The sequence below is a fragment of the Gavialis gangeticus genome, unplaced genomic scaffold (assembly GCF_001723915.1).
Source record: "Gavialis gangeticus isolate Ggan-Ray unplaced genomic scaffold, GavGan_comp1, whole genome shotgun sequence".
NCBI lineage: Eukaryota > Metazoa > Chordata > Crocodylia > Gavialidae > Gavialis > Gavialis gangeticus.
The window spans coordinates 39,030,215-39,044,649 of NW_017729033.1; the positions used below are offsets into that span (position 1 = coordinate 39,030,215).

Here is a 14,435-nt window from a genome sequence, read left to right on the forward strand (position 1 = left end):
CCTTGTCCAGGTGATAGGTCACCTGGTCCTAGAAGGAAATGAGATTGGTCAAGCAAGACCTACCCACAACAAACCCGTGCTGGCTATCTCTTAGGATATTGGCGTCTGCCAGTCCATTAAGGATGGACTCTTTAATAAACTTTTGTAAGATCGTCCCCAGGACAGAAGTCAGGCTGATGGGCCTAAAGTTAGCCGGATCCACTTTCTTCCCTTTCTTGAAGATAGGCACCACACTGGCCTTCTTCCAGTCTTTGGGCACTACATCAGAGCGCCAGAAGTTTTAAAAGATCTGTGCCAGGGGCTGGGCTATGATGCTCAGCATCTCCTTGAGTACTCTGGGGTGTAGATTGTCAGGGCCAGCTGACTTAAAGGTATCTAGCTTCTCAAGGTGTTCCTTCATGAGGTCAGCATTAATGGAGGGCAGGGGATCTCCCTCACCCAGACCGTAGCGGGCATGGATGTCCCATGGGACTGATGAAAGACTGATGCAAAGTACCCATTTAATAGGTTGTTTTTTTCCTGGGCGTCAGTTCTCAGTTGCCCCATCTGGTTCAGCAGGGGTCCATTGTTGCTCTTGCTTTTCCTCCGGCATTGTCCTTGATGCCAGCTGGATAGCTTCAGCTAGATAGCTCCATCTAGTGAGTCGGGTGGTGGTGACCCCATAATACCGCACAGCACCTGTGGGAGTCATCACCAGGGCACACAGGTCAGCAGGGGCTGGGAGAGGGTGGCACAGCAGGCATGGCTGAAGCCTCCTACAGGGAGAAGCCAGCACAGGACCCTGTTAACTGCATGCACCCTCAGCAAGTGTGTACAGAACCAGAAGGCCCCAGCAGGGAACTTGCAGAGCTGTGAGCAGATGGTGGGCACAGAGGGATGTGCCCAGTGACAATATAGTATGGTCCCAGAAGCAGGCTCAGAAGAAGGGCATCCCTAAGTGGATCATCTGTGGGAAATGGGTCCTTGGGGCACTGCCCAACCCCACATGCTGAAAAAGTGCTCGGTGTGGGAACATCATTGCCCTGCCAAGCACCACACCTGAGTTGTTTTAGGTTGATTTCTTGATTTGTTGTAAGTTTTACAAACTCTGTAGGGTCACTGCCAGACCTCCTTCAGCCATCCCTGGTGCTGGGCCTCAGCACAGGAGGGAAGGACCCTGTCGGCACATCAGCCAAGCTGATCTGAACACCTGAGTGGAAAGGGGTGGGGTGTAGGGGAGGAGGAGCCCCACAGAAAACACATCAGCAGAGTCACCCAGGCACAGAAGAACTACTGAACATCACTTCAAGGTACACTTCACTGTACAAGCCATGGTGGATGAGTAGCCTCAGCATGACATAGTGAAAACACACCCCAGTTGAGGAGCTCTCAGTCACAGGGGTGCCTTATGCACTCCCACGGTTGGAGGATTAGCACTGTGGCAGTCTCCTTGCCCCAGAGGTGTGGGAAACCTTCAGCGTCAAAGGTTCACTGCAGGGCTGATCCCCCTCACCTGGGGGTGTGGGGAAACCCCTAGGGCCAAAGGATCACAGCAATCCTCTGACCCTTGGGGTTTCCCACACTCCTGAACCCTAGGGATTGCAGCTGGCATGACCCCCATGGCATGGGGGTGTGGGAAAACCCCAGACCCTAGGGATCATGGCTCACATGAACCCTGGTGCTTGGGGGTCACAGCTACCATGATTCCCTAGGGCTCAGGGGTTTTACACTGGGTATGGTGCACCCCTGTGGATGGGAGCCCCGTCACAGGGCAAATCCTGCTACACATACAAATTAAAGCTCAGTACCAACCAGCTATAGAGTTAGTTTGTATTTTCAAGGTCTAACTTTATAACTGATTGGACCTTTTTATTGTGTGATAGCTCCTTTGCACGTGTAGCTGCTCTGCACATAATTGTGCAATTAACCAGTTAATTGCACAACGTCTGCAATGTGTAGAGGAGACCTGAGTTCTAGCAATAAAATCCAGCAGCTTTTTCAAACAGACCACTGAAAAAAAACTGGTATTTCTCAAATCATAATCAAACAGTAAGTTCTGTGTATAATGCAAGTTGTTATACCTAGCAACTGAGTTTGTTGTTTCTGTATCTTCTCCAGTTCTCCTTGTAATTCATTCTTTGTCTTCTCTTCCAAAGCCCGTATTTCCAACCTGTGAGACTGGTCATGGATCTTGATACTGTTATTATATTCCCTTTTCAAACGTTCTTCTATTTCCTTCAGGCAAGAAACATAGGTGAACGAACAAATTCACAATTTATTTCCCTTTTAATGTCAGAGTGAACTAGGACCTTCAGATGTACAATACACTCCATATTTATATTTCATTAATACAAGAACAGCATAAGATAAATAAAACCAAGAAGCAAAGGGGAAGTCTTCCAGACATCTTATCACATAATTTGAGGTTTTTAGCATATAAGCTGTCAAAATGTGAAATTTGTGTACTATTGGTATTAGAAAGATAATCCTTGATCAGCTTGTAATAAAGCCTCAGATTTTACCTACACAAACTTGTGAAAGTCAGGGGAAAGGCTCCTATTCATTTTAATGGAATTTGAATCCATCCTGTCATTGGCTATTAGTACATATTAAACAAATCCTGCAGTCCTTACTTGGCCTGTACTTGGACAATGCTCCCATTGTCAACCTAAATCTTGACAAAATGTACACAACAGGGTATGGCTGCATTTGATATAGATGCTATGAAGGACAAAAGATGTCCTGGATAACAACTGTGCAGTCTCACTGACTTCAGTGTGGTTTCACAATGGTAGACACATGCAAACTGTGGTTCTGAATTTAAAAACAGGTGTTCTGAGTTAAATTCCTTCTAGGATTGTTGTATCATATACACTGAAAAAGATCTTTTACTTTATTCATGTTTCATATTCAATATGGACATGGACTTGGACATTTGAATTCACAGTTACAATCACATGTATGTTTTTCAATTTTGTTTTTTCTAACAGTAACTTCCTTCAAAACAATACATAGTAAGAATCTCAATTTATCACATTACCATTTTTTTTCAATGGAGTAAATCTGCTTAAGCATTTAAAACCTTTAGCTAATCACTAACAAAATTATTTCTCACAAATATTCTACCTAGGGCTGTTCAGCTGGCTGCCTGTAGGCCTCTGCAGCTGCCTCTTTGACTGCTGTATAGTAGGGGAGGGTTTGGGGAGGGAGGTTGCAGACCACTGTTGCTGCCCGCATAGTGAAGATGTGAGAGCTGTATGCTGCCTCTGCTGCCCATATGGTAGGATGCAGAGGGGAATCCTGGGGCCATCATGCAGTCTATGGCCAACATGATGTGCTGAAGTGAACAGCCCTGCTTTAACCTAAACATATTTGTAGCAGTCTATTATGCTTGATCTAGCTTATCCTGCATACAAATGAACAATGCAAGAACATAGCATAAGGCAGAGTCTGACTAAAAATATATTTAAAAAAATGAATTTTGAAATGTACTCTTATTTTTTAAGCCAAACTCAGGTAAATATTTTTAAAATATTCTATGATGTCATTGTATTTAAGTCTGAAACAAATAAGGGAGCGGGGCGACTCACCAATAAAAGCCTACCTTGAGTTCCTGATTCTTGTTTTTTTCTAGTTTTTTTAAGGCTCTCTGATTTGATGCCTCCAGTTGCACTTTAACATTCTGACTTTGTTTAATGATGTCTTGAAGATCCTGTAAAAGCTTCTCTTTTTCTTTGTTGGACTGTAAATTGTGCTTCTGCAGAGCATCTTTGAAGTTATGTGCCTGTTGGTCTAATGCTTGTTTCAGCTGAGCAACCTTCAAGAACAGAAGGCTATTAGGATGTGGCTAACTACCATGGCTTGCTGCTGAGCATCAACAAGACTCTTTTAGAAAAATGTCATTTAAATGTTACTGCATTTTCTGAAATATATGATGCTCCATGAAAAATCATCCCTGCAGAACAGCTGCTCTTTCTTTCAGTGATGACTGGAACTGGGCAGAATTCTTCAGACAAATAAATAATTTATTTGCCAAAAAATGCCATTTCAGGTCAACTAAAACTATTAATGAAATCAGGGTGAATTCAGGTAAAAATTGGAAACAAAATGGTTCACTTAAATACTTTGAATTGAAATATTTCAGTTTTTGGTTTCAAATAGTTTCATTTCACATATAATTTAATTTTTAAAATGGTTAAAATAATCCCCAGAAAATGAAATATTTCTTTTTGTTTTGGTTAGGATCAACCAGATAATTTTTTCTAATGTTTTGGTTTGATTTTTAAAAATCCATTATTTGTACTGCTCTAAAGATGACCTTTCCAGTTTACCTAGCTTTAAATTTGACATCAGCTGGATGAATGGTTGCTGCTACATAATTAATTATCTGAGGAGAAAAGTGTTCAACTGGAGTAAAATTGATCAATTCTTAGCACTTTGATAGGGATGCAAATGCCCTCCAGAAATACAGTTTTCCCTTTTTAAACACACTGTCTAGCAGCTAGATCCCATCAAGTAATTCATTAAAAAAAACAGACATAAAATATGCTATCTTTCCAAATCACTTCCTGCTGAATGTCTGAAGCCTATTTTTCTGGTTATATGGCAATGTAGAGCACAAGTCAGAGAGCAGGTTTGAAACAATGGATACTGTGGTATTTGAGTTGTGACGTTAAAGGACAGACACACACACTGGTTAAATGCAGTTTAAACCTGAAGCAGACAGATGTATAAGCCTGTTAAACTCGTTTAAATCCACTTTGAATGGTTTGTACTTGAAAATCATGAAGTACTGTTTTGAACTAATTCACTATGAACTAGTTCAGTGGTACATGAGGACACCAAGTATTCTGTGCCAAGGGTCCAATCAGTCCTCCAGGCATCCCACACTGCATTGCTTCTCCCCTCCCCCCAGATATATACACACTGCTGCAACTGACTGCTCTGGTATGTAGCCAGCACTCTACCACCTCCCCTTTTCTCCCTTTTGTTGGCATTTCTTAATCAATGAACTCCTTTGCACCAATTGTTCAATAAAAGCTATCTTTCTCACAGCCAGCTGGGTCCTTACTCCCTCCTTGACTGTGCCCCCTTATTATGGTTCCTAACCCCCAGAAACCAAACACTTCTCCCCTAACCCCCAAGTCAGGCAAGCACACAGCAGACTTCAGTTATTTGCAGGCTATTGAAGATTACTGAGCTCACATTTAGGAAACAAGGGAAAGCAGAAAAATGAGAATGACCCCAGGCACAGGTTACCCAACCCCCTGGGATCCCCAAGTGCATGCAAGCACTCCTTCCCCACTCACCCACTATGAGCATGCTGGGCTGGGTGCTCATTCCCTCCCCACTCTGTTGTTGGGCACTTCTCACAGTTGTAAACTGGTTCCCAATCAGTGACATTCTGGAATGGTTCAATGTTATATGTGTCAAGACCCAAAGGGTCCATTTACAAAATGGAAGAGAAAGAGTTTAATGAATAACTCTAATTAATGATAATGGTAGTCCTGGGCATCATACCCCACAATGCTATGTTTTGTGGTTTTCTTCTCTCAACCAAACAAATAGGAAGATAAGTCTCAGCTATAAGACTCACTTAGTACTCCCTTTAGGGTCAAGAGGAGGAAATGGAGCCATTTTCTTTTTGCCTGCTTTTTTCCAAATAACCAGTATCAGACTGCTCCTACAAACTATTGTACCAACATTCACTGTTGCAGGTGCCTCATGAGTGCACACAGCCTGCAATGTCAAGAAAGGTTTGATGCCATACCTGAGCCTCTAAGTCTGCTTTGTGGTTGTGCCATTCCTCCTGCAAAGGCTTGACATGCTTTGTCTTTTCTTTTTGTAAAGGAACAGAAGCAGATTGTCTATCTTCCTTTTTTGATACACTTGTGCTTTCCAGCCTGAAGGGAAAAGAGCCAAAACTGTACAAGGGAGAGATCAGCACACCTACAAAACCAATCTCTCAGCTGGAGAAACACAATGAGCTACTCAGAGTCCATTTTCTACTTCTGGCACTCGTTCATATGGGCACTCAACAAAAAGAACTGGCAAAGTGTGATGTGCAAAATCTCAGTTTGCACATTCCAGGCACACGTTTTCACAGGGGTGAATGTTCCCCCTCAATCTGATTAGTCCTTTGCCAAAGGGCCAAGCATCCTGACTCTACTCCTTCAGGGGCTGAGCAGTCTCTTTTTCTTCTCTCAGAAGCAGAGAGGTAGTTAGCTGTATTGATCTGTCATCAGACAGAAGGCAGGGCAGGTTGGTACCACAGGATGTTTTTACACGTGCTGCAAGGATGGGCAGGTGTGGTTTAATTAGAGCAGCTCCAAGAGCTGTTTTAATCAGAGCGGCTCTTAGAGCCGCTTTAATTACAGTGCTCCTACCCATCCTCGGAATGTGTAAAAACATCCTAAGGTGCCACCCTGCCTCCAAGAGCCGCTCTAACTAAAGTGCCTGCAGAACCTTGTGTATCAGCCTCCCTGCACTTCAGAATGGCAGTGGGGGGTCTTTAACTAAAGCTCGTTGAATGCACCCCCACTGCCATTTTCAAGCTAGAGGAAACTGATACATAATATACAAAGACTGCTGGAGGCATGCTAATTAGCACACTGACATGCTGTAATTACAGCACATTTGAGCAGCCTCACTGCATGTATACAGGCACCCTTAGAAACTAAATGGTTCAGAAGTGCATAAACTTTTATTAGGGGTGCATTAGCTTTCAGTGACTACATACAGCCTGCTTCTTCGGATGCTAGTCTCTATAAGGTACCATCTGCCTTGCCTTCTCTCTGAGGGTTAAGGTGGTATCTTTCCATTCCAAGACACTTTGCAGCCCTTCTCCTAGTACTAAATATACCCTTATCCTCCATAAGTTCATCCCATTCCCCTTTTCCAAGTTCTGAATGGTATTAGCTGACTACCAGCTCCTAGTGTGTTAGGATACTCCTTGCTATTATCTCTATTAGCATATTCCAAGTAATACTTAAACTCCATATGACTTTATAACTGGACTCCTCTGTACCTTGGCTTTTCTTCACTTTTGATCCTCATTTGTGCTTTTGGGGTCTCCTGGCATCTGCCCCTCTCTCTCTGCAATTTAGATATGTCTTTATGCTGCACAGATGGACTCTAGGATTAGAAGACAAAGGCAATTAGGAAGTTTGCTGCTGGAGATGCATGTAGTTTAATCAAAGAACTTCATTTCTTAATTTTGTTTCAGTATGCTATTTTTAATACTTTTCTTCTATATTTTCAACCAAAGGACCTATTGGAACTTCACATATAAATCAGCAGATGCTTGTATTGGGTTTTGTATGCTCTTTACTGCTTTGAACAAATTCATTGTGTCCAGGCAAAATTAAAGGGAAAAATAACTTGTTCCTATGTACATCATTTTCACATAAGGCATATAAGTAATGAATTTAGCTTGGCACAGAATTTGTGGTACTGGGGACCAAACTCAGGATCTGCTGATAAAAACAATAAAGGTACCACAATCTCTTTCTTAGCCATATATGACTTATATACTTTCTGTAGGTCAGGTCCAAGGGTGGATGCCGATTATTTATGCTTAAGCAGATTTGACATTCCATTTTGTTCATGGCTACAACAGAGGTGCTCATATACCCTCCTTAGTATGCTATACTCCTCCCACTTAGACAAAGTTTGTCCTTGAGTTTCAAATTCACCAGCGGCCAGTGTTCAAAATAATCTGTCATTACCTGATACACCAGTTGGTTCTCTGTTCCTGTGAACGTCAGGTATTCAAGAATGAAGTATAACAGGGCAATACTGAGTAAGACTGCCTAATGTAAGGGATAGTGTAAAGCTGTACCACTGCCACTGCTAAATAGATCAGCTCTGATACTGTATTTGTATTTATGAATCCTCACCACTTCCTGGTTGGCTAATGAAGGACTGAGACCCTCAGAATACTACAACTAATGAGTTCTCCTTTACTCAAGCAATAGTTGTCTCTGTTTTGGACTGCAAAGTTCCTCAGTTTCATTGCTGATGTTTCATGTGGACAGTTTAGTTGATGAACGTGAGGTCTGCAGATCCTTTACAGTGTTTCTATATGAGACATGCTAGATATATGCTTTGCTAAAAAACTTTGCATCAGGCCTGCCTAGTCGGAGAGTGGGAATAAGGGATTTTCAGTGCAGTGGCGAAAAGAAATATAGCAATACTAAAATTTGAATCAAATCAACCAGAAAAAAATGTTATATATATAATTTTCAACATCACAATGGAAAACTGAAGAACTGTTTCAGGTTGATTTAACAACTTTGGAAATGTCAAAACAAACTTCAACATTTCCAAAATATTTTGTTGTGGGGCATTTGTAATAAAAGGTAAAGAAAGGATGGGCTGGATTCACAAAATACACAGAAAGGAAGAGGAGGAGGGGGTGCTGGCAGCACCCCCTTGTATAAAGTACATAAAAATTCAGATTGTGTGAGAGAGAAAGAGAATGATTCTGTAGCCTGGTAGTAGCGACAGTCACTTGCAAGTTTCAGTCCCTGTTCCAATAAATAATGTGTATATTTTATATAAGGTAAAGCAGCATTAATAGGAGAGACTGACAATAGCTCACTCCACATGGTAGGTATGGCATTCCCTAGGAGGCTGGAAAGTGGGTTCAGATCTTTTCAAGCAGAGTTGGGAAGTGAGCCCATATCCCCTGTTCCCAGAGGGAATGCTCCAAGCACAGGATTAGTGGCTTCCTTTTCCCCATGGCCTTTGGTATAAGTGCCAAAAACTAAAATGTTGCAGATAATCAGAAACCATTCATTTTGACACTTTCCAAACAGATTATTTGAATCGAAACAAGCTGTTTTAATGCTTCTGATTTTTTTTTGCCTTTGACTGAAGTGATTCATCAAAATTGACCCAAATCAGTGAAAAATGTCAGCTGCCCAAAAACAACATATTCAGTGAACAAACAACACGCTGACAAAATTTCACTTAGCTCTACTGCCAAGATAAGAGTTAAGGATCAAAAGCTTTTATAATAGGAAAACCAAGATAACTCTGGTGAATCAGACATCCTTGTTGCAGGTGAAACCTGAATTAACAAGTTTCTATGTCTGCTAGTGGTGTGATTGGCCAGCTAAGGGGCCGGCAGTGGAATTCAACTTTTCACTTAATCTACTCAAATCAATAGCAACAGAAAATTACAATCTGGCAGCTCTCACAAGTGATCTTTATAAAGCAAATTGACAGTCTCAGCCCAATTTCTATAGGGCAGAAATACACACCTCAAACTAGCTTCATCAAAACTAATTCCTTAATCCACCGAGAACCTGAACTATTTCTATGACCTACTGTCATTATTCACACATGGCAAGCAAGAAAAACTGCATATACAGTAAAAAAATCCCCCTTCTTTGTGAGGAATAAACATTGAGCATTCTGTTACTATCAGACACATTTAGTGCCATCTACTGGCCAAGTTATATGAAGTTATTTTTTAGAGGAACATGACTAGCTGAGAGGAATAAGCTTTTAGTTTTGTTTGTCCTAATGTCTTAAATAGCAATTAAGCTGAAATGTAGATCTAATAAATAGATCCAGGTGTCCTTTTCTACATAGCAGTAAAAACATGTACAATCCTGACTAGATGGAATGCAGTTAAAAGTCCTCCTCCAGGTGTTGTTGGTGGCGATACCTCACTGTCGAGTGTGATCACTCCCAGGGGAGTGATCCCTCCCCCAGTACAAGTAACTTGGTATTGAAAAGTCTGAAGCCTAGGAAAAGTATCTGCTTTTCAGACTAACTGCAAGCCCTCTGAACATGCTAGTCACACAGGCAGCAGGAGATCCCTGCACACAGTTCTGCTAGTCTTTATTCATGTGACTAGTCTTCACTTACTTGTGTAGTCCAATTAGTGTCAAAGGCACTACCTGAAGAATAAAAGCTTCATATGTATGTAAATGTATGAAGGATCAGGCTGCTTTATTCATATTCTTAATTAAAAATGGGCTGATTTTTAACATCTTTTTGTAATATTCTAAGGGACTGATTACCTTGACTAAAAATACTCCCAGTGTGGGAAGATGCTGGACAAGCTCCTTTTACCCACTATCATTTCTAACGCAGATGTTATTTTAGGTATTCCTAAGAGAAATGGCTCATTATATCCAACTTTGTGATTGAGGCCAATGGCTACTTGGGCCTAAGATAATATGAATACATTTATTTTGTCTTATGCCTATTGAGTTCAGCCATTTCATCATGTGTAATGGAAAGAAAGCACTTCCTAACATTTTAGATATTGCAATTCTTAATAAAGCAAGCTTTCAAAATAATATACCAGTAGTCAATGGTATATGATCTCTCCTGTATCTGATGGCATAATGCACACTAACATTAATGTACTCCTGAGTGCATTTCTTATTTGAGCTCAAATAACACTTGAGAATAAGCAAGAAAAGATAATATAAACACAAAATGTCAGAGAATCAGGTTTCCCGTAAAAAGAAAAAAGAAAAAAAAAACAAAAGAAGAAGCCTCTTCATCTTGTGAATAAAATATTTATGAAAAAAATCAAGAGGAGCATTTGAATTCCAACTGGGCTCCCCAGGTGAGGAAGATATCAGACTCTCCTGGGGCAAAATTAATGGTTGCAACCACTGCTGACAGTAAGTGTAAGATCACACTGACTAGGAACAGACTGATCCGTAAATCAACAGGGTCTTAAAAGATCATGCAGGGAAAGAAAAGTGGAGAGAAAGGGATTTCCTATTTCAAATATTGTATTTTGTCCAAATAAAGTGGGAAGCAGGAATTATATAAATACAACAGACATACCAATCATAGCATTAAAGCAGTTGATTCAAGCTCTTCCTTCACAAAACATGACTATTTATAATAAGGAAGTGGTACAGAACCAAAAGCTGTATCCTATCAAAGCCATCTTTTCCTTGTCGTTCAAAGAACAAGAGTGCTTTCAAGATTAATTAGGATATGCCCTCTCCACAGATCATTTTGCTATCTTCAGCCCTTTTGTAGTGTCTCCCTGTTTCAAAATACCTGGCCAACTTCTCAGCTGATTTAAAATGATATGGCCATTTAAGTCAATGAGTTGAGGATCTAAGCTGACCAGTTTTATTTAACATTAACAGAACTAACAGAAGAAACAGATTATATGCTTTTGTATTTTATACCCTTTGCCTGCTGTTACACAAAATGAAACCACTAGAGTGAACTGTTTATTGTAGTTCTAATAAAGCTGTTCATATCCTCTACCCACCAAAGCTGTCCTAGCAGTCCTAAAGATACAGCAAATTGCTTTTCCACAGTGCCTACCAAAGGCAGCAGTATTTTTTTCTATGTCTTGCTGAATTCTTTTCAAATTTTGAGGGGAAGCTTGTACCTGCCCTAAGAATAGCTAATTTTGGCCTCTCACTCTCTTCTTAAAAAAAACAGGATAATAATTTAAATAAACTGTCCAACGCAATACAGAAGATTATGGATTAGAGTATATAAAACATTGCATAAAACCTAAGCGGTTTTACCTTTATTCACTCATATATAGGAACTCTCTAGTCATCCATTTTGCCTCCTCTTAGTCTAAGCAGGGTCATCCCTAACTAAACCATCCTAGACAAATGTTTGTCTAACTTGCACTTAAAAATTTCTAATAACAGAATAATGGAAGAATAGGTTGATTTTTAAAGCTAATTCTAACATTCAAGTGAATGTAGAACATAAGATTGGAAAGGGCTTCCCAAGCTATCAAGGTCAGTCCCCTGCATTTCCAGGCATTAATTTTTTCAAAAGGGTCCATAAGGGTGTTCACTCCAATTCCTCTCACAAACCACAGCTATAGAACACCCTAGGGAAAAAAGAGATGTAAATGGTTTACCACTGCAGTGGTAGGAATTTGTGAGGTTAAAATTTGCTCAGATAATCTTAAAAAAAGAGTTAGACCCTGCAGTACAGAGGGGAAAAAACAAAAAACAAAAAAACAAGAGTCAACCAGGGATCTTGTCAATGTGACCGGGGGGGTGGGGGGGCGTATCCTGACTCCAAATCTGGCTGTTTTGAAGTGAAGCAGGCTATTAATCATTGTGACGTGAATGGGCTATTTAGGTTAGCTCCTAAAAGCAAAATTATCTTCCCCATTGTATATGGCAGATTTTGAGTTACATTATCCTTCTCTTGCTACAAATGTGGAACTCTCTGTCTATCAAGGCATGGGTGGATTAGCAATGCCTTTTTAGGATGGATTAGATGGATGCAAATAGAAGCCTAGTGTCTAAGGTAATCATAAGGCTCCCATTACTGTAGTATCTGTAAAGACATTGCTGCTAAAACCCCAGTTTATAGACAGGAAGGCTAAGTGAGATTCAGAGGAAGAGTGAAATATCATCACAGCTGAGATCTCCAGCCAAAAGCAGACCTTATGTAGCCAAGGAAACTATTTTTAGCTCTGAAACTGTATCCAGGTTAGAACTAGATTAGTAACAGCACATTGCCTAACCTTCGAGGCGGAAGCTCAAGGCCAAGCCGTTTCAATGTCCCCAGCTGGGAATCTTACCCTTAGCAAAACACAACACTGTGCATACAGTGTGTAGTGGTCTCCTGGCTGTGAATATTTATGGCTGCATGAAAGGACAATATTTGAAGCAGGCTGAACTGCTGTCATGGGCAATAATGCCAACTAATCAAGAGTTCAGACAAGTAGCTTGCAGAGAATACACACAATTGTTCTTCCTCCTTCTGTCTTCCCCTGGTAGATTGATTTCACATGTCTCCTTTCACCCCATTCAGATTTGGAAGGGTGTTACATATTTATAAACATTACTTACACACAAATGATATACAGAACTATGGTGAATAAGATTCCAGGTGCTCTCAGGATTACAATGATCTCTTGATTAAAATAGAGGACTGGGAGTTGGGAGACCCAGGTTATATGCTCGCTTCTGTCAAAGACCTCCTATACAACCTGAACTGCATGCTCCCAGACAGAAAGCAAGGAGCAGACAGGCACATGGACATAGTGGCTGGGCACTTGCCAAGAGCTCCAAAGGTACACTGAGTGCACCAGCATGGTAACCACACAGGGGGTGGCAGGCCCAGAGGCATGCAAGAGTGGACCCCCTGCTCCACTGGAGTCCCGGAGCCAGGCACAGATGATGACAGGCCTGGCTGCATTCTGCTGTTATACCAAGTACTGCAAAGGAACAGAGGCCTGAACAGCCCAGCTAGGGATGGGATTGGCCACTCAGCAATGTGAGGGTAGTTCCCAGTCCTAGGCCTGCTGCATGGTCCCTGCTGCCCTGCACTCTAGTGCCTCCCCCTCAGCTGCATGACACACACCAAGAGGAAGCTCTGGGCTCCACTGCCACTGTGATCACAGTTCCTGGTGGACATCACATTTCCCGTAGGAAGGAAGAACAGGTACATTACAGGCACCACAGGCCCCATCTCCCCAGCTGGTGGCTCAGACCCACATGCACTCCCCCCAGAAGCATCAGATGCAGGTGACCATGGGGTTGGGAGCTGCCCCCAGAACCAGGGACAGCTCCCCCACCCCCTTGACCCGAGTCCTGACCCCTGTGCCCCCTGCCAGCCTAGGGCTGCCCCTGGAGACTCCTGACAGCACAGAGTTATCCCTAGTGTCCCCTACCAACCTGAGGCTGGCACCTGGGGGAGGCTGGAGCTCCCCCTGGCTGGTGCATGGGGGCAGAGCAGGGCAGGAGCAGCCCTAGATGAGGCTGCTCCTGTTGGGCTCAATTTGCTCCTGACCTGGGTGCACAGGAGTCTAATGAGTCCAAATTTACTATGCAGTAAATTCAGGTGCATTAACTGCATGTTTGATGCACCCAGTGGCATATAGAGATGAACTGAAGCAACTGATAAACTAAAAGAACTAGAAAAGGTTCAGGATATACTTATGTTCAAGGTTTCAGGGAAATGAATAAAAAGCCCACAGTACTACTTTTTGATATTGAAATATACAAATCTGATGTGGAACAATGGGGAAAAAAAAGCCTTTTAGCCATTTTTCTGTGTCTTTGTATACTGAATTATAATAAATCAAGGAGTGATTGTTTCACCTGCTGTAGATGTGTTACCATTAATGTTCTCACTGATCCAGCTTATTGGTTGGAAAAAAGTAGGTGAGAAGTGATTAGGTGACTAAGGAGACAGAGTAAAGAAAAGTTTAATTTTCAACATAAAATTATAGCAGCTACCTGCACCTCAGTAGCTTCACTCTGTAGGCTATCTAGTTCGTCCTGCTCTTTGTGAATCTTTCTGGAGTAAGTTTGAAGACATTCTGAAAATTTGGGTAGATCTTGATTTTGACTGATGAATTCTTGCAGTCTTGAAACCTAGATTACCAGGAGAGAAGAACAAGAAGTCAAAAACTTCCATCACTGAACCAACATTTGCTTATCTTTACAAACCTACAAAACTGATGGCTATAAGTTCATTGA

The 14,435-nt window shown here is 41.6% G+C and overlaps 1 protein-coding gene across 1 annotated transcript in view; it reads right to left on the minus strand.

Moving 5' to 3' along the window:
* FAM184B (family with sequence similarity 184 member B) overlaps positions 1–14,435 on the minus strand; it is an 89,099-nt gene that overhangs the window by 17,768 nt on the left and 56,896 nt on the right. Inside the window, exons 7-11 of the mRNA XM_019526621.1 lie at positions 14,193–14,330; positions 7,007–7,113; positions 5,750–5,882; positions 3,584–3,796; positions 2,061–2,214 (exon numbers count right to left, since the gene is read on the minus strand). Coding sequence (XP_019382166.1) covers positions 2,061–2,214; positions 3,584–3,796; positions 5,750–5,882; positions 7,007–7,113; positions 14,193–14,330 — 745 coding nt within the window. The remainder of the gene's footprint in view (positions 1–2,060; positions 2,215–3,583; positions 3,797–5,749; positions 5,883–7,006; positions 7,114–14,192; positions 14,331–14,435) is intronic.